General features: G+C 39.6%; 1 protein-coding gene across 1 annotated transcript in view; it reads right to left on the reverse strand.

Moving 5' to 3' along the window:
- Positions 1 to 19773: 19773 nt before the first annotated feature.
- LOC128570196 (putative ankyrin repeat domain-containing protein 30B-like) overlaps positions 19774 to 21362 on the reverse strand; it is a 55662-nt gene continuing 54073 nt past the window's right edge. The window contains exon 6 of the mRNA XM_053569150.1: positions 19774 to 19944. Coding sequence (XP_053425125.1) covers positions 19774 to 19944 — 171 coding nt within the window. The remainder of the gene's footprint in view (positions 19945 to 21362) is intronic.

The raw sequence follows: 21362 nt of genomic DNA on the forward strand, positions 1-21362 counted from the left end.
AATAAACATTCTGGTGCAAATATCTTTGTTATGATGTGATTTTTGGTCTTCTGGGTATATGCCTAGTAAAGGAATTACAGGATTGAATGGCAGGTCTATTTTTAGATCTCTAAGTGTTCTCCAAACATCTTTCCAAAAGGAATGTATTAATTTGCATTCCCACCAGCAGTGTAGAAGTGTTCCCTTTTCTCCGCATCCACGCCAACATCTCTGTTCTTGAGATTTTGTGATATGGGCTAGTCTCATTGGAGTTAGATGATATCTCAAAGTAGTTTTGATTTGCATTTCTCTGATGATTGAAGATGATGAGCATTTTTTCATATGTCTGTAGGCCATGCACCTGTCTTCTTCATAGAAGTTTCTCTTCAAGTCCCTTGCCCAGCCTGCGATGGGATCTCTTGTTCTTTTCTTACTTATACGTTTGAGTTCTCTATGGATTCTGGTTATTAAACCTTTGTCGGAGACATAACCTGCAAATATCTTCTCCCATTCTGAGGGCTGTTTGCTTGCTTTACTTATTGTGTTCTTGGCTGTGCAGAAGCTTTTTAGTTTGATCAGGTCCCAGTAGTGTATTTTTGAAGCTGCTTCAATTGCCTGGGGGTTCTTCCTCATAAAATACTCGCCCAGACTGATTTCTTCAAGGGTTTTCCCTGCACTCTCTTCTAGTATTTTTATAGTTTCATGTCTTAAGTTTAAATCTTTTATCCAGTGAGAGTCTATCTTAGTTAATGGTGAAAGGTGTTGGTCTAGTTTCAGTCTTCTACAGGTTGCCAGTCAGTTCACCCAGCACCATTTGTTAAATAGGGAATCTTTTCCCCACTGAATGTTTTTAATTGGTTTGTCAAAGATCAAATAACGGTAAGTAGCTGGATTCATCTCTTGGTTCTCTATTCTGTTCCAGACATCTACTTCTGTTTTTGTGCCAGTACCATGCTGTTTTGATCACTATCAAAATTTATAGTATAGTCTGAGGAGTTTAGAGTCTTTCAAGGTGGGTAGTCTATTAGGGTAGCATCCTGTCTTAATCATGGATCCCTAAAAGGCTATGATTGTGTAATGATGAATTGCAAGTAAACCTGTCCCAACATCTTTCTGCCAGGGGACTCTAAAGAAAGTTGACTTAGTACTAACTACACTGAGTAAATAGGGAGAAAACTCTCTTTGAGACATTGCAACCACAGTTAGCTTTTTTGTGTGTGTGTGTGAATTTATACCTCAAATTACACGAAGTATTAAAAAAACTTTATGTCATAAATCTCATTTAGTGAGTCTTAAATAGAAGTGTCTCTAAGTGCCTGGCAGAAGCAAAAAACAAATCTCTGGAGGATTGAACCTTTATGCTGATCCTCACCCTAAAAGTATCTCCATCAGCAATTTTTCAGGGACAATGACCAGAACTTAGTAAAAAAATAACCCAGCACATAAGGAATAAGGCAGTATGAGAACTGTCTGAAACAATACATAGCAGAAACAGAACTGCAGTAATATCTGATTATAGAACAATTATGATTATTATAGTTTTTGCATTATTTAATTTATATCTATTAATTGTGGTATAATACACATAACATAAAACATTAATTGTGGTTTAATACACATAACATAAAACATTTATTTAAATTTATATCTTTTAATTGTGGTATAATACACATAACATAAAACATTAATTGTGGTGTAATACCCATAACATAAAACATTAATTGTGGTGTAATACACATAACCACTTTTTTTTTTTTTTTTGAGGTGGTCTCTTACTCTGTTGCCTGGGCTAGAGTTCAGTGATGTTAGCCTAGCTCTCTGCGACCTCAAACTCCTGGGCTCAAGTGATCCTCCTGCCTCAGCCTTCTGGGTGGCTGGGACTACAGACATGTGCCACCACACCTGCCTAGTTTTCCTATTTTTTTTGTGGAGGTGGGGGTCTGTCTCTTGCTCAGGGTGGTCTCAGACTCCTGGCCTTGGGCAACACTCCTGCCTTGGCATCCCAATATGCTAGGCTTATAGACATGAGCCACTGAGCCCAGCCCCTCTTAACCACTTTTTTTTTTTTTTTGAGACAGAGTCTTACTATGTTACCCTGGGTAGAATGAATCACAGCTCACAGCAACCTCAAACTCTTTGGCTTAAGTGCTTCTTTTGCCTAAGCCTCCAAAGTAGATGGGACTACAGGCACCCACCACAACACCCAGCTATTTTTTGTTGAAATTGTCATTGTTGTTTAGCTGGCCTGGGCCAGGTTTGAACCCGCCACCCTTGGTGCATGTGGCCGGCACTGTAACTGCTGTGTTCTGGTGATGCTTCGAGCCCCATCTTAACCACTTTTGAATGTATGGTTTAGTTCAGTTTGTTTTGTTGGACAACCAATCTCTAGAACTTTTTCATCTTGCAAAATTGAAACTCTATACCCATTAAACAACAAATTCATGTTTTCCTCTCCCCCATCTCCTAGAAACCATCATTCTACTTTTTGTCTCTATGAATTTGACTACTCTGGATGTCAATAGGTGGAATGATACTGTATTTGTTCTTTTGTGACTGGCTTATTTCACTTAGCATAGGGTTCTCGAGATTCATGTATGTTGTAGCATGTGTTAGAATTTCATTTGTTTACTACATTTAAATAAATAAGGGCGGCACCTGTGGCTCAGTGGGTATGGTGCTGGCCCCATATACAGAGGATGGCAAAAAAAAAAAATAATGTGTGAGGAGAAACCAATAATTATGACTTATAGGCCTCATGCCTCTCCTCACCCATGGTTCCTTAAATGCACCTTTTCCTTCTCAACAAAGTGGAATAACCCAGGTCCAGCCACCCTAAGACCAAAAATGTTGCATCCTCATCTGGGGCCAGAACATCCTGAGTTATGGAAGTTAGTAATGACAATTTCTGGATTGAGAGTATGGCAAGGCCATAATACTAAGATCTCTTCTAAATATTGCTTTCACTCTGTTTACTATGAAGAATATATCAAAGTTGATTATGAAATTGCCTTATAAGCTTGTGTTGAGCATCTTTACATGCTTGTTGTTGGGAAATTAATTATTCTTCCTGACTCTCAGACCATAAGCTGTAAAGGTTGCCAATTGTTTACTTGTACAGTCTCCACTTTCAATTCAAATATTCATAATTTATTAGTCAGGGGCTGGGTGCTGTGGCTCACGCCTGTAGTCCTAGCACTCTGGGAAGCCAAGGTGGGTGGATTGCCTGAGCTCACAGGTTCAAGACCAGCCTGAGCCAGAGCAAGACCTCATCTCTAAAATAGCTTGGCAATGTGGCGGCTACTCAGGAGAATGAGGCAAGAGGATTGCTTGAGCCCAAGAGTTTGAGATTGCTGTGAGCTATGATGCCACAGCACTCTACCAAGGGTAACAAAGTGAAACTTTGTCTCATATATATATATATATATATATATATATATATATATATATATATCAGTCATATCTTGGGAAGGTATTTTGGTCCCTAGGCACCCGCAACACCCCTGGGAAGCTTCCTCTCCTACTCGTATTATTACTGATGTGCTCAAAACTATTTTGAAAAGGTCTAAAAGATTTATTTTTACCTTAATAGCAGTCATCATGGGATTGATAGCAGTCAAAGCTACTGTGGCCATTGCTGAAATTGCCATTCATAAATCCCTTCAAACAGCATACTTTGTCAATAACTGGCAAAAGAATTCCACTCAGTTATGGAATTCACAGTCTGAAATTATTCAAAAAGTGGTTAATCAAATCAATGATCTCAGACAAAGCACAATTTGGCTTGGAGATAGAGTAATGAGTTTGGAACACCATACCCAGCTACAATGTGATTGGAACACTACAGATTTCTGTATTATTCCATTTGAATTTAATTGCATTGAACATGACTGGGATAAAATAAAAAGACATTTAATAGGATTGGACAATAATTTATTTCTTGATATTTCAAAAATAAAAGAACAAATCTTTGAAGCCTGAAGGGCACATTTGAACTTGCTTCCAGGATCTAATACCTTAGAAAGTTTAACAATGAATTTAGCACACTTTAACCCATTGAAGTGGGTTAAAACTCTTGGAGGGGCATTAGTGGGAATGGTTGCATTGCTTTTGGTATTACTGTGCTGCTTGTTCTTAGACTGCAGATGCATCTGAAGCCTCTGAAGAGAAGCCAATCCCTGTGAAGAAGTGATGATGGCCCTTGCCATTTTGCAGAATAAAAATAAAGGGGGAGATGCAGGGAAAATGGGGACCAAAGACCCCATTTTTGGCAAGGGAAAACATCTTCAGAAAAAGGGATAAACAGAGAAATAAGCTGAGCAAGGCGGAATAAAAACAGGTCAGCTAAACCAGCTGGTAAATTTCTTTTTCTTTTCTTTTCTTTTTTTTTTTTTTGAGACAGAGCCTCAAGCTGTGGGCTTGGCATCACAGCTCACAGCAACCTCCAACTCCTGGGCTCAAGCGATTCTCCTGCCTCCACCTCCCAAGTAGCTGGGACCACAGGCGCCCCCCACAATGCCTGGCTATTTTCTTGGTTGCAGCCATTATTGTTGTTTGATGGCCCAGGCTGCATTCGAACCCGCCAGCTCACGTGTATGTGGCTAGCGCCTTAGCTGCTTGAGCCACAGGCGCCGAGCCCCTGCTAAATTTCTTATCTGAGCAGTTTCCTGCTTTTCCTAGAAGCAAACACTCTGCTGGGCCTGCAAACACACTAAAGAAACAATGGCCACAGAGGAAGCTGCTTGCAAAGCCTGAGTAGAAAGATTAACCCAGCTGTCTCCTGCCCAGTCAAAGCAAATACCACCCATTGCGGAGATTTGTAATTGGCCAGGGCAGAGATCAAGGGAATTTTTTTTTTTGGCTCAAGCACTGAAATATGGGCAGGAGGGTTGTGTACCCTTATCACAGAGGAAGATGCCTCTGGGTAGAAGAAAATCCTTCTGTCCCACTGATTCTTCAGTGGAGACTGACACCACCCCCAGTGGCATTTTGCTCCACAGTGAACTAGTGGGGATTAACCTGACCTCAAGGAATCTGTGTGACCACAGACAGGAAGCTGCCCCCACATAGGCTCATGTTTCAGATTTCTCAAGACTGCTCAGACCCTTAAAGTTAATGGTTGTAGAAACAATAGGAGCTGACATGTTTACTCAAAGAAACTACTGACATCTTTGTTCCCTTCTTCAGTTTACCCTCTGGGTTAATGAGCAAATAGTCTTCAATAAAAGCTGAGTGGAACTAACACTCAGGGCCATTGGCTGGAACCCCACTAACAGGTGGTGGCCCCCTGTGTTTCCCACCATTGATATTCCATTCTATGTTCTCTTTGTCTCTTGCTGCTTCTAACTTTACTTTTGTTCAGTCGATGGCAACCAGCTCCACAGGCCTTAAAGGACATCAGGGCAGGAACCCAGCACCACTATACTCCAGCCTGCTAAACAGAAACAGATCCTGTCTCTAATTAAATTAATCAATCAATTAAACAACAGCTTCTTGTGTCAATATGGATAGATCTCAGTCATATAATGCTGAGCAAACAGGGTGGCTCCTGTGGCTCAGTGGGCAAGGCGTCAGCCCCATATACCAAGGGTGGCGGGTTTAAACCCAGCGCCGGCCAAACTGCAACAAAAAAATAGCCAGGTGTTGTGGCGGGCGCCTGTAGTCCCAGCTACTCAGGAGTCTGAGGCAAGGGAATCGCCTAAGCCTGGGAGTTGGAGGTTGCTGTGAGCTGTGTGACGCCATGGCACTCTACCATGGGAGATAAAGTGTAACTCTGTCTCTACAAAACAAAAAACAAACAAACAACAAAAAACGAACAAACAAACAATGCTGAGTAAACAAAACAAATTATATGAAGTTATGGACACTACACTACCACTTATAGAAAAAATTATGACAGAAAAACAAATCCTACATGATATTTATAACCACACATATATGTAGTAAAAAGCATTGAAAGTAACTGAAAATGAACACCTAATCTGAATGTTGGTTATGTCTATGGAAAATTTTTTTTTTTTTTTTTTTTTATTGTTGGGGATTCATTGAGGGTACAATAAGCCAGGTTACACTGATTGCAATTGTTAGGTAAAGTCCCTCTTGCAATCATGACTTGCCCCCATAAAGTGTGACACACACAAAGGCCCCACCCTCCTCCCTCCTTCCCTCTTTCTGTTTCCCCCGCCATAACCATAATTGTCATTAATTGTCCTCATATCAAAATTGAGTACATAAGATTCATGCTTCTCCATTCTTGTGATGCTTTACTAAGAATAATATCTTCCACGTCCATCCAGGTTAATACGAAGGATGTAAAGTCTCCATTTTTTTAATGGCTGAATAGTATTCCATGGTATACATATACCACAGCTTGTTAATCCATTCCTGGGTTGGTGGGCATTTAGGCTGTTTCCACATTTTGGCGATTGTAAATTGAGCTGCAATAAACAGTCTAGTACAAGTGTCCTTATGATAAAAGGATTTCTTTCCTTCTGGGTAGATGCCCAGTAATGGGATTGCAGGATCAAATGGGAGGTCTAGCTTGAGTGCTTTGAGGGTTCTCCATACTTCCTTCCAGAAAGGTTGTACTAGTTTGCAGTCCCACCAGCAGTGTAAAAGTGTTCCCTTCTCTCCACATCCACGCCAGCATCTGCACTTTTGAGATTTTGTGATGTGGGCCATTCTCACTGGGGTTAGATGATATCTCAGGGTTGTTTTGATTTGCATTTCTCTAATATATAGAGATGATGAACATTTTTTCATGTGTTTGTTAGCCATTCGTCTGTCGTCTTTAGAGAAAGTTCTATTCATGTCTCTTGCCCATTGATGTAAGGGATTGTTGGCTTTTTTCATGTGGATTAATTTGAGTTCTCTATAGATCCTAGTTATCAAGCTTTTGTCTGATTGAAAATATGCAAATATCCTTTCCCATTGTGTAGGTTGTCTCTTTGCTTTGGTTATTGTCTCCTTAGCTGTACAGAAGCTTTTCAGTTTAATGAAGTCCCATTTGTTTATTTTTGTTGTTGTTGCAATTGCCATGGCAGTCTTTTTCATGAAGTCTTTCCCCAGGCCAATATCTTCCAGTGTTTTTCCTATGCTTTCTTGGAGGGTTTTTATTGTTTCATGCCTTAAGTTTAAGTCCTTTATCCATCTTGAATCAATTTTTGTGAGTGGGGAAAGGTGTGGGTCCAGTTTCAGTCTTTTACATGTAGACATCCAGTTCTCCCAACACCATTTATTGAATAGGGAGTCTTTCCCCCAAGGTATATTCTTGTTTGGTGTATCAAAGATTAGGTGGTTGTAAGATGTTAGTTTCATTTCTTGGTTTTCCATTCGATTCCAAGTGTCTATGTCTCTGTTTTTGTGCCAGTACCATGCTGTCTTGAGCACTATGGCTTTGTAGTACAGACTAAAATCTGGTATGCTGATGCCCCCAGCTTTATTTTTATTACAGAGAACTGCCTTAGCTATACGGGGTTTTTTCCAGTTCCATACAAAACGCAGAATCATTTTTTCCAAATCTTGAAAGTATGATGTTGGTATTTTGATAGGAATGGCATTGAATAGGTAGAGTGCTTTGGGAAGTATGGACATTTTAACAATGTTGATTCTTCCCATCCATGAGCATAGTATGTTCTTCCATTTGTTAATATCCTCTGCTATTTCCTTTCTGAGGATTTCATAGTTTTCTTTATACAGGTCCTTCACCTCCTTCGTTAGGTATATTCCTAGGTATTTGATTTTCTTTGAGACTATGGTGAAGGGAGTTGTGTCCTTAATTAGCTTCTCATCTTGACTGTTATTGGTGTACACAAAGGCTACTGACTTGTGGACATTGATTTTATATCCTGAAACATTACTGTATTTTTTGATGTCTATGGAAAAATTTTAATAGTAGAAAAGGACACAAAAGCCAAAACATTTCAAAATAACTCTTTTGACTGTGTCCACAAAGTGTTATTATGGTATGAAGATTAGTTACTTTCCTCAATTTTAATCAATTAAATTAAATTAAATACTTTCCTGAAATTTAATAATTTATTTCCTCAAAATAAACACACACACACACACACACCCCACCTCCTAATCAAAATATCTGATTGGAGTAAAGTCATCAGCATAGGAACACTATGATGAAATAATGAAAGTTAAAACACAGTTGTTAAAATAATGAAAGTTAAAACAACATAATAATGCTATGATGAAACAAAGAAAGTTAAAACACATTAAATGTAGGAGACGGAGCCCCAGCTTTGTAGAAGCGGTCACTGGTTCTTGAGGGAGTTGCTGGGAGTGGGACAGTCTTGGAGCCAGGAAGGAGATGTTTTGCAGCCTGGAGACAAGCCCTCAAGCAACTGCAGGCATTAGTGAGTTAAGATCACTCATTAGCGAGCAAGTGTGGAACTCATTAGCGAGCAAGTGTGGAACCTTGGACATTTGTGGTGCAATAGGGTGGGAGTCAAGCCCATGGGGAAAGAGCACTTAGTGATCATTAAGCATGTGATCCTAGTATGTGGGCCCCCCACACCTGTTGTATAATGTTTCAATAAAAGGCCAAGGCAGAGTTTACGCAAGGCTTCCCCGAATCTATATTCCTGCAAGCATGTATAGAGTGTTCCAGTCGTTATTATTTGTGCAGTGACGGGGTGCCACAGTGGGCACCTGACAATTAAAGCTTTCCTGTAGGAAAGATCAGAATTCCAAAAAGCATTAGAAACCCTGGAAAAATTGCAACGTCTCATATTTTACTCTGTGACTTTGTAGCAAATAGTAGAGAGACTCCAAAATGGGAAGTTTCAAGAGTTAGTACGTAAAAGTAGAAGATATGGATGAAAACTTAGGATTTTAAAATTTCTTTTTCTCATGCTTATCAATAATTCATTTCAAATGTATATACTAACAATAACATTTGTGGGAATCAGCAGAGAAGGATCCTTTGTGTCAAATGGGATTAAGTTTGGGAAAGAGAATTAGAATTAAGAAGACTGAGAGCATTTTAAATATTTTAAAGTAATTCTTTACTTACTGAAGTTTGTATTGAAAAATTTACCAGTTCTGTGCCCAGAACCATGGCTTATGTTTGCAATACCAGCACTTGGGGAGGCCACTAAGGAAGGATTTCTTGAATGCAGGAATTTCTCATCAGCCTGGGTAACATAGCAAGAGCAGGTCTTTCCAGAAGAAATTGAAAAAAAAAATTAAAAATTAGCTCATTGAGGAACATGAGACTCTAGTCTCAGCTCCTTGGCAGGGTGAAGTACCAAGGTCATTGAGCATAGGACTTTGAAGTTGCAGTGAGGTATGACCACACAATTGCACTTCAGCATTGATAAAAAATGAGATCTTTTCCCTTAAAAACATTACTTATTATGGATGTCCATATATTCTTCATTCTTACTGACTTCTCTGGAACAGATTCTTTCATATCACTGGCTGGCTGAATGGGTTTAGAAATAAGATATTTCATAAATCTTGTATATTTCACACAATATACAGTGAATAATTGCAGACAAATAGAGAAATGTTATTACCTTAAAGAAAGGTTCCCAAGAAGACACTAGAAAGCAAAAAGGGCAATGAATACTGAAAATTACGTAAATGTAAATATGGCAAAAACAACCTTATATTCATGGAGAGCGAGTCTCAACATGAACCTTCATGTGGGGCATTCAAATGATTAGACTTTTATATAAGGACGCAACATGACGGAAATATGCTGAAGAAAAATAAGAATACAGCTAAGATTTGAAAATTGAGATCATAACCCAAATAGCTATAATAGCCAAAATAGAAGTGTACACCTCTGACGATCTGAACACTCTGATTGATGAAGAGAACAGTCATCTCTATTCTGACGGGACACATGACCCTGAGGGTTAAATGGAAAAACCAAAGGCAGAAAGACACGGCATATCTCATGCAACACATCAGAACCATTTTATTATTATGTTAGTAATGTTTGTCATTTTCTTCAGTTAGAACTGTAATTTAGGATGTACACACTTGTGAAGACAGCTCAGGTGAATGTATAATCAATTCATACTGAAAGAAAGTGGCCTGACTTGAGCAGTTATGACATACATGACTACATTGTTAGTTAATAATACCAAAGTGGGGTACTGGTATGCCTACATTTTGTATCTTCTCGTTTAGCCATCTTGAAATGTCTTCATCTACTTATATAAGGACATATGTAAAACATATATAAAAGTAATGTATACTAAGCTCTGAATATTGAATTCTTTATCACAAATGATGAAGAATCATGAAGGCTCACACATCTCCTCCTGGCATATGTGGGGGGCCAAGGCAGGCATGGCATTTACAACCAGATGGAGACAAGCCTTGGCAACATAGCAACATCCCACCTATACAAAAAATAAAAAAAATTAGTGTGGCATGGACGTGTCCAACAACAGTCAGAGGTCCTCAAGTGGCTGAGCTTCACAGAAGGACCACTATAGCCTAGAATTTCAAGGTTGCAAGGATTTCTCGTTGAAGCCACTGCACCTCAACCTGGCAAACACAGCCAGACTCACTCTCTAATTAATTGATTTATTAAGCTAGATTTTTTTTGTGAATATGGATAGATTTTAGTCATAGAACACCAAAGAAACCAAAAAATTATACAATGGGCAGGGTGCGGTGGCTTATGCCTGTAATTCTAGTACTCTGGGAGACTGAGGTGGGTGGATTGCTTGAGCTCATGAATTTGAGACCAGTCTGAGCAAAAGTGAGACCCTGTCTGTACAAAAAACAGAAAAACTGAGGCAAGAGGATTGCTTGAGCCCAAGAGTTGGAGGTTGCTGTGAGCTATGATACCATGATAGTCTACCCAGGGCAACAGCTTGAGACTCTGTCTCAAAAAAAGCAAAAAACAAACAAACCTAAAAAGATAATGAAAAAATTGACAGGTTCTCTTAAATACTAAACTACTAGGCACTCTGGCCTTAGATAATGGCCACCAGTTTCTCAAAAAGAAATATTTACTGTGCCAATACAACAGACTTCAGTCTCCCATGCTTTTCATCATCAAGATGCCAAAACATTAACATATCAATTCAAATTACCTAAAACAGACAGTGGCTTATGTTATACAAGTAATACTTTTTAAACCTTTCTTCTCATTAACAAATTCAACACATTTCAAAAATACCCCACAACCCAACAAAACAAGCCATTGTCAAATGTGCTAATCACACCTTAAAAAAAACCAAAAAGGAGATATGACCCCGTATTGCTCACCCCAAAGATGTTATCAACAAAGTCCTTATAACTATCAATCTTTTCAATTGGAATTGATAATTTTTCTGTGCCGCACCCTCGGCACCAAGCCGCAGCGAGGTGGCGCTGTCCGCGTTGTAAAACGACGGAAAGGAGGTCTGTGCTCCCCGGAGCGAAGCCCCCAGCACCCCCAGTGTGCGCAGCGACAGAGATGTTGCCCAGCATGCTGTTTTTTATCGCATTAATCTAAGGGTATGGCTTTCTGTTACAGTGTAAGTGTATGTTAAGCTGAATGTCTGTTTGTCCTGATAAGTAAGCAATAAGTCTTGTCAGTATGAACACAATAATAGCTGATTCAGAAACAGCACAAGAAGTATAACTGTGCCAGACTCAGTGGCTCCAAGTAAGCCTGCACAAAAGCAAGTCCCCACCATAAACGCCAGTGGGCTAAGACAATGCAGGCACAGCAAACAAGATGTTTAAACAAGATGTTCCAACACGACATGCACCATCACCACCCACAGTAAGACTTTCCTTAAAAAACATCTTACTTCACTACATTTCTAATCAATCAAATCACAATAGAATAAGCACATAATAAAAGTATATATAACCAACATTAACTTAAAATTTATATATCTAATAAGAGCCTTAAAACAAATTATGCCTTTACTATTACTTAAACACAAATGTAAAGAATTACACTATACTAACATTCCACAGATAAGAGGAAGCAAGAGGAAGCAAGTAGTTTTCGCTGATAACCACTAACCTTTGTTCTCCTTAAGGGCAGGATATTGAAAAATAGTAATGGATAACTACCCACGTTTACAAACTTAAAATATAACTTGTAAAAGTCAGCAAGTTGTAAAAATACTTTGTGTAACCTGTAATGCTTTGTGTAAATTGTATAAAAACCGTACTTAAAACTCAGTAAAGTACAGCTGCTGCATACTTCACCAAGTGCTGTGTGGCAGACTGTCATTCCTGCGTCGACCTTTCAACCAACCTGACTCCGTTTCCCTGCTTTCCCTCGGACTGAAGCCCACCGACAGGGTGGTCCGCGGCATTTCTGCATTTCAACAGCACCTTCAAAATGCCTCAATCCAACATGGCCAAAGGATCAGCGTATGTTCCTGGATCCTTAGACTTGACTCAATAGGAAGGACTATATTTGGTCTTAACATAGCGAAGAGAGTATGTATGTGTTTGTGCACCAGCAGTACCTGCGTAGTTCCCAAGGAAAAGGACGAAACAAGGCTGGAAGGAGCACTTCAACCCACAGCCAATCCAGGATCTCTTTCAATGGATGAGTCTTCAGCAGAATCTCCAAGTACCCCTGCCCCGAAGACAAGGGGCACCCTGGTGACATGGGGGTCACTTAAATTATTTCAAGATGCCAACTCTCTTATGAGACAGCTCAGCTCCTCCTACTCCTGTGAACAAGTTCTTGACTTACCTCACGGTGGTTACTCAGAACGCTGTCAAAATGTCCTTTTCCTTTTTATTGTGTTTTTCCCTACCACTAAAACAGAACACATTTATTGGGCTCACTTAATAGAACCACCTTTAGTCCAGCCTGTATTTGGGGGAGATTCTGAATCTTGGACTAGAGGTCTTTTTATCCTCTTAGGGTGATCCTTGCTAAACCAGACTGACTGGCTTTATTACCCCAGGGTCTCTTTCTTTATTGATAAAACTTCTCCGTGTTTTTCCTTCCACTCATTTCAACCCTACGCTAAGGTTGTGCCTCAACTTTACTCCTCCTCTCCTCCTGACAACACTTGTTGGGACCCTTGCCCTGTACAACACAACAACCTTACAGGGCTAATCTTGTTAGGCTATAACCCTGTAAGGCTAACAAGTTTGCCTTCTTAACTGGTGACCCATGGCCATTTAACTGCAAGAGGTAAACCACTGAAGTTTGCAAAACAAACCTGTCTGGAATGACATGTCCCTTTGAGGTCCTGTGCTTCAAAACCTTCAGAATGATCAATGTTCCTCTGTTATTCTAAACTCTGGTGAGTTACCCTCCCCCTTTTTACCCCAAATTTAAAAATATGGTGTTATCCGTACCAGGGCTATAGGCACGTTTACAGTAAATTTAACAACCTCTCTGTCTGATGAAATCTTCGTATATAATACTAGCCCATATGTATTGTTTTTTTTTAATTTTTTTTTTTGCCCATATGTATTCTCATTAGCTCCTTCTTTTTCATTTCATAACACAATTTATTCTTCTGCCCTCTCATTCTCTACTGCTTGGTTTAGTACTTGCTTTTCCCATCACAATGTTCTAGTTTGAACATCACCATTGTAATATGAAAAGTGGATGCCTGGGTTCCAGTTTATCTTATAAATGACTCTGACAAGCAGATTCCACTTTACATATTTTAACTGGTGTATTAGAAGAACTAAGACCAAAAAGGTTCCTTGTGAGCCTTATAGCTTTTCCAGTTTTGTTATTTTGCATCGGTGGCTGTAGCTGCCTTAGCTGAGTCTGTTCAAACTGCTCATTTTGTTGATAATATGATGGTTGACAACACACAAGAGCTCATAAAACAAGCTAAGATTGACAATCAAGTTATGCAAAGACTTGGGGCGGCGCCTGTGGCTCAGTCGGTAAGGCGCCGGCCCCATATACCGAGGGTGGCGGGTTCAAACCCGGCCCCGGCCAAATTGCAACCAAAAAATAGCCGGGCGTTGTGGCGGGCGCCTGTAGTCCCAGCTGCTCGGGAGGCTGAGGCAAGAGAATCGCTTAAGCCCAGGAATTGGAGATTGCTGTGAGCTGTGTGAGGCCACGGCACTCTACCGAGAGCCATAAAGTGAGACTCTGTCTCTACAAAAAAAAAAAAAAAAAGTTATGCAAAGACTTGATGCCCTCAAGGCTGCTGTGAAAGGCTTGGTAAAAAACAACAAGCTTTACAAAGAAGAACTGCTCTTCAGTGTGACTTTAATAGCACCAACATTTATGTTACAGCAGTTCCTTATAACAGTTCCCTTTATCCGTGGTAACAAGTTAAGAATTATTTACATAGTGCCTTGGATGACACTGTGGCTCAAGATACAGCTGACTTATCCAGCCAGCTACATGAGCAAGCATCCAAAAGGCCAGCCAATACTCTGTTTTTGACACTTTAGAAAAAGATTGTCAATGGTTTTCTCCTTCTCATTGGTTTTCAGGATTAAATTTACGAATGTGGGTTTTTGATCTGATCCTCCTCTTCATCATCATCAGGTTTGGATGATAGATGTGTCATCTGACCCTAAGACAGAAGAAACAGGCAAAATATTTGCTTATGTTCACTTAATGATGTTAAAATAACAAAATAGGGGGATATATAGGGAAAACTGAGTCCTGATCTTTAGCATAAGACTCACTTTCTGCTTGAGAGATCTGGAGAGTCCCAAGAATGGCATGTGAGTCGTGTACATGCAAGAGGTAAGAAAACAGGCTTCCAAAAGAGAATGTATATGTGAGTTGTGGCAATGCCAGGCCTAACGGTTATGGTAAAGATTGTCTGGATTCCAAAGGTCTCTTGACACTAGAGGCAGAGCTCTTGCTTATGGTCTGAGGTTTTGCAAAAACAAATTGAAGAAATTCTGTCTGACACTTTCCATGTTCCCCCCTTTTAGTGCTGATGTCTGATAAATAACTTTTAACTACTTTTTCCTGCTTTGTGATAATAAATATAGACCCAAGGTTAGCTCAGGAGGGCTCCTCCCAGAGTTCCTCAGTCCCCACACACAGAGTTTGTGTCAAGCCTCTTCCCTCTTCATGCCAAGACCCCCTCATCTGGTGACCCCAAACCTCTTCAGGAATGAAAAGATCACTTCAACTATTTTAATATAATTATTTCCAGACTAAATTTTGTATTGAAAAATTTATCTGATTGAGGCCCAGCACCCTGACTCAGGCCTCCCAGCACCATGGGAGTCAGTAGGGAACAATCCCCTTGAGTTCAGGAGTTTGTTACCATCCTTACAAACACAGTGAGACCAGGTCGCTACAGAAGAAAATAAATAAAAAGTAGCTTGGTTTGGTGGCAAGAGCCTGTATTGTCTCTCAATTACTCAGCAGGCAGAGAGGATAATCATTTGGGGACAGGACTTCATAGTTGCATTGAGCTACGGTCACACAACTGCACTTCAGCTTGGGTAAAAGAGGAGGATTCTATCTGTAAAAAAAAAAAAAAATTACCTGATGTGGATGACTGTATATTCTTACTGCCTTCTCTGGAATGGATCCTTTTATTTCAATGGTTGGCTGGGTGGTCTTGGAAACAAAATATTTCACAAATCATGTGTATTTCATACAATATGCAGTGAATAATTCAAAACAAAAAGAGAAACATTATTACCTTCAAGGGAGGATGTTTTCCAGGAGACCCTAAGAAAGCAAGAGAGACACGAATTGATGTTAATGATTATATAAACATCAATAGGACAAACTCAAACCTGTATTGATGGGGGTGTGAGTCTCAAGGTAAATCCTGAAGCTTGGCTTTTAAAATGATTTTATTATTTTGAAAATAGGAGAGCAACATTTAGAAAAATAGGAATTTCGGTGTTCTAAAATATGCAGTTATGATTTCCAAATTGAGGTTGTGTTACAAATGATTATAGTGACTAAAAGAGAAATGTGCACCTCCTCCAATCTGCAGATGCTGACTGATGAGGAGTACAGTGTTCCTCATTCTGAGAAGCAAATCATGACGGAGAGGATCAATGTTAAAGCCAATGGCAGAATGCTACAGCACATCAGAATCAGTTTACTGTTGTACTACCATATTTGTCATTTTTTTTTCAGTTAGTCCTCTAATTTGGGGTGTACACATTTGTGAAGACAGTTTTGGTGCGTGTGTAATCAATTTATTATGAAAGAAAGTGGTCTGAATCCATCTGTTTGCACACATACTTGTAGAGTATTAAGTTAATAAAAATATTCATGTTTTTTCCATACCTACTTGAGCTACTGGAATTCCTATAATTTTGTATCCTATAGTTTAGCCATATTAAAGTTTCTTCATCCACTCATTCAAGAACGTATATAATATTCACCTAAGAAATGATGTTTGCTAAGCTGTCAGTATTTAAATATTTATCAAAACAGAAAACCCTGTGATACCTGTAGGTAATGGAGAGAAAAAATCGGGGTGGTTTGCCCCAATTTTAGCTCTTTTTTCTCCCGGTAATGTCTAGGCAGGCAATAATCTAATTTTCCGCATGGGTGCAAAAATACTGAAATGTATTTGACATGATCACAGTAACTTCTCTCCAGTTTCCTATCATCACCTGCAGAATTACCTCACCGATTTCTTTTCTTTTCTGTTCTACTCCACTCATAGTATGTCTTCTTTTGCAAAACCCATGTTGAGATCATGCTTGTTACTTCAGCATTCTTTTGATAAATAATTTCTAAGAATTGTTTCCTCTTTATTTAGCAATAATATACCTGTAATTTTGATTTCTTTTTCTCTTTGCTTGTCCCTCTCTAGCTAGAAACATGTGGCATCTTTGAACTAATCCCAAGGCTCGTCTTCCAGCTTTCCCTGCAGGGCAGTCTGTCCCCTTGCTCCTCAGTGTGTGTTCCAGGGACCGGCAGCACAGGCATCCCCTGATTGTTTCATAGCAGTGCAACTCCCTAGATGTGTTGAGTTACAATGTGCACTTTTAACAAGCTTCCCTGCAGATTTCTTACCATCCGAGAAGCTCTGCTTTATACCGAGGGTGCTTCCACATTCCCTTACCTAAACTTCCCCTTCTGACATATAGTCTCAAGATCCTCCCTTTCACATATTTGAATTTGAAATTGCATTGCCGATCACAAAGTTTCTTTTGGACTTTTTTTTTTTTTTGTAGAGACAGAGTCTCACTTTATGGCCCTCTGTAGAGTGCTGTGAACTCACACAGCTCACAGCAACCTCCAACTCCTGGGCTTAAGCGATTCTCTTGCCTCAGCCTCCCGAGCAGCTGGGACTACAGGCGCCCGCTACAACGCCGGGCTATTTTTTGGTTGCAGTTTGGCCAGGGCTGGGTTTGAACCCGCCACCCTCGGTATATGGGGCCGGCGCCTTACTGACTGAGCCACAGGCGCTGCCCTCTTTTGGACTTTTTATCAGGCTATAGCTTGCCTCATCTCTTTATAACTAACCTACTCTCTTCACTCTGTTTCCCTTATTCAGGCCTTTATGCGACTGTCCTTTGAAGTGACATCATTTTAGATGATACTGAATTTTATCTGTGTATGTCTCGCCCTGTATGTGCACATTCGTCCATGGTAGATAGCTCTGCAGGATTAGGGACCTCAATCCTCAGTGCCGCCCCAGCAGTGAGGAGGACAGGAAGAGAAGAGAAATTCTGCTCTACTTCTCCGACATGTTTCTGCACTGAAAGCTCACTTCACGTTCTTCCCACCGTGCTGACACCCTGATCTTCCTTTTATTAAGGAGGTATCTCACTGGACCACCCTGCATCACAGACACCTGCTTCCTGTCCCTTCATGTCATCCTCCCGGTACTCTCTGCCCCACTCATTCTGCAGCTTCTCTTTACTCCTTTCCTTTTCCTAATTTCCTAACTTTCCTCAGGTCACACAATACTTGAAATGGAATTAAAAGGTCAGCTCCTTCGATTTAATCTCCATTTAATCTGTTGCTCGTATCTAATAAGTTGTACAACTTATCACCATTTCACTTCTGTTTTTTCTTTTTTTTGCAGATTTTTGGCTGGGGCCGGGTTTGAACCTGCCACCTCTGGTATATGGGGCTGGCGCCCTACTCCTTGAGCCACAGGCACCGCCCCTTCACTTCTCTTTTTTATTATACATTTTGTAAGTGACGTTCCTTGGCTACTAGGATTTATTGGTAATCATGTTTTAAAATAAATATTGGGCAAATGACTTTTTAAATAAAATCAAGTTCTCACCTTCTCCTTGTTCATTGACGGCACTTTCTCCTTCTGGATCTGCAGCTCTAGCTGGGTCATCAAAATCCTCAGAGGAACTCTGTTAATATTCATATCAATGATGAGTTTCAGTTAAAAATAATGTTACATCAATATTTCCTAATCACCTTCTTTAAAAATGTCTGCATTTCCTTTTAAAACAATTATAATTGTATCTATATATAAGAGAAGCATGCCTTGAAAATAAAAATATTTCAAAAGATGATTTCATATATTTGCATGATACCAAGTTTATCTTTTATCTGCATGTAGCTACTGATTTTTTAAACTGAGCAGGGAAGGCCAAAGAATTACACTCACAGACATAACATGACCTTATAGGCATAGTTCAACAAAAAGTAACTTTAAAATACCTCTGTCTTGTATCTCCCACTAAAAACAACAGAACATTTAAAAAATATACAATATAGGTGGTGCAAATCCTAAAGTATTAAACATCTAAAGTTTAATTATTAATTAATTTAATTGTTCTATTAATGATCACAGAAATAATTACAGAAATCTTTAAAATGCTATACCTGGCACAATAAGAAACCTTGGGGGTACATCACGCTGACTGTAGACTGAAAACTGCCACAGCTGCTTTATTTAGGTAAACAAGGGCTTGAAGATATAAAATATTTTTGATAAAATTTCCACTGATAGGAAAGTGGTGAAATAAAATGGCATAGTAGTAAAAAAAAAACACTTTCCTTTGGCTATGTTTAAATAATAGCAAGCAAATATTAGACATAGTATTCAACTCTTTCACCATTAAGAAATCAGTTCAGGCTTGGCACCTGTGGCTCAAGTGGCTAAGGCGCCAGCCACATAAACCTGAGCTGGCAGGTTCGAATCCAGCCTGGGCCTGCCAAACAACAATGCCGGCTGTGACAAAAAAATAGTGGGGCTTTGTGGCAGTCGCCTATAGTCCCAGCTACTCAGGAGGTGGAGGCAGAAGAATCACTTGAGCCCAGGAGTTGGAGGTTGCTGTGAGCTGTGATGCCACCGCACTCTACCCAGGGTGACAGCTTGAGGCTCTGTCTCAAAAAACAAACAAACAACAACAACAAAAAAACAGTTCAATCAAGTATAGCAAGCCTTCATGAGAAGGGAAGAATCAGAACATTTATTTTTGAAGCATTTAACCAGGCCAGGCCCTTTTAAATACATTTTCTATACATTGTAACAATAAAAATGTAAAAGATGCTGAAGATGGCTACCCACTTCCTGTTTTCTGGTCTTTCCAGGATGTTCAGAGTGAGATGAAGAACAGACTCGATCCGTTGCTCTCTCTCCAGAAGGTCCTTCTCCTGGACGCTCACGTGCTGCTGCTTCTCATCCTTCAGGTGGCAGCTTGATGTCACCCTCAGAAACATCTCCCAGCCCTACAACCATCCTAACTCAAACGTCCTCCGTACTGTCTTCCCACCAAGCCTTCTTTTCCTTTTCTGTTCCTGCCGCTATGGCGTAGCCCTTCCGCTTGTATATTCACTATCACGCACTTAGCCCACAGTACTCACTAACAAGGATTGATTTCAGGCCATAGCTCCTAGTTAGGGACAGAGCCAGGCCACTAACACGTCTTTTGCCCCCACCCGCTGCTGGTGCCTCTGTGCTGCAGGGGCTGCTAAGGGGTCAGGCACTTGGTGCTTCTTTCCACGGTTTTCAGTGCAGATACGTCCTGGTCCTTCCTTGCTGTGTTACCGCTGCACTGAGGCTGCACCCAGGCTGCACCGAGGCGCTGGATGTGTCCGACCGTGATTGCTGCGGACTGAAACACCACTGCACCAAACCATTGCTGTTACGGTCCCAGAGTCACTATTCCCCGTGATTTTTCGTCCTGAAACGTTCCTTGCAGGTCTATACTGACAGTTCATCTATGGTAATAGTTTCCAGTCTCAGGCATTATCCTTTCAAATTCCAAGGTATTAAAAAAGTATAGTCCAAAATGCTTCTCTCCAAATCTCATTAGGACTTTTACACATCCATTCCAAATATATTTATACCACAGAATCATACATTTGGCTCTAGATTGACCTAAAAGAATTCTTTAGTTTTTAGATAAACTTAACTTCAGAACTCAAACTGATTTCTTACGAGTTAAAGGAAGTTATGAAGCCTTATTATTTTGTACTATACTATTGTGGCTTCTTAAATGAAACTTGAAAATTGGCAGAATTGTACTATGCAGCCGTAACATACTTCACACATAATTACTTTAAATTAATTATGTTCTGAAAAATGCAAGAAAATAATTCCTATGGGCATAATCAAGAGATGATAAAGTCAAAACAGCTACTTTTATGTTTTAACACCCCTCAGTGTTTATGTTTTTTTATTTATTTCTTTTTTTATTATTAAATCATAGCTGTGTACATTAATACAATCATGGGGTACCAGGCGCTGATTTTATATACAATTTTAAATATTTTCATCACACTGATTAACATACCCTTCCTGGCATTTTCTCAGTTATTGTGTTAAGACATTTATATTCTACATTTAGTAAGTTTCAACATTTATGTTTTAAAATAACTAGAGATGATACCTGCAAATGCAAACTTGGTTCTCTAGCTATCACTTGTTCTGATTCCCACACAGACACCACATCTATAAAATGTTATTTACAGATATATCGGTAAGAACATTTTTTACTATGAAATTTAAATACATATACAACTCTATTTCCATTTATAAATATTTCAGTGCAATAAAAATAATAGCTTAAACCAATCTCAGAGGGTTTAAATATTTTCAGGAAGATGTTGGTAGCATAAAAAAAGATAGCAAAAAGAAGATTTAAAAGAAATGGATACATTTGTGTCTAAACCTGCTAATTTTTTACAATAGCATTTTAGCATTAAACATTTTTCAGAGTTATTTTCTAACTTACCACCTCTACTATTTTTATACACAAAAATAAAATTGTCATTACTTGTTTGCTTGTGTGAGGCACATTCAACAATACCAACACTAGTTTGCTTTTTTCCCGTGACTTGTTTTCTCGTTCCCTCCTATTCGAAAAAAATAAATAAATAAAACTTCAGAAAATGTATTTATTCAGTCAAACACTGATTCGGTCTTTGAGACAATAAACATTCACTGTGTTTATGCAACCCTGGCACTATCCTGGGAGAATCTGAAAAAAGAAATAGAAGGCAGCTGTGCTCTGTGGGCAGAGAGACACCCAGGACAGGTAAGGAGGGTCTGAGTCAC

The sequence above is a fragment of the Nycticebus coucang genome, chromosome 18 (genome assembly GCF_027406575.1).
Source record: "Nycticebus coucang isolate mNycCou1 chromosome 18, mNycCou1.pri, whole genome shotgun sequence".
NCBI classification, from domain to species: domain Eukaryota; kingdom Metazoa; phylum Chordata; class Mammalia; order Primates; family Lorisidae; genus Nycticebus; species Nycticebus coucang.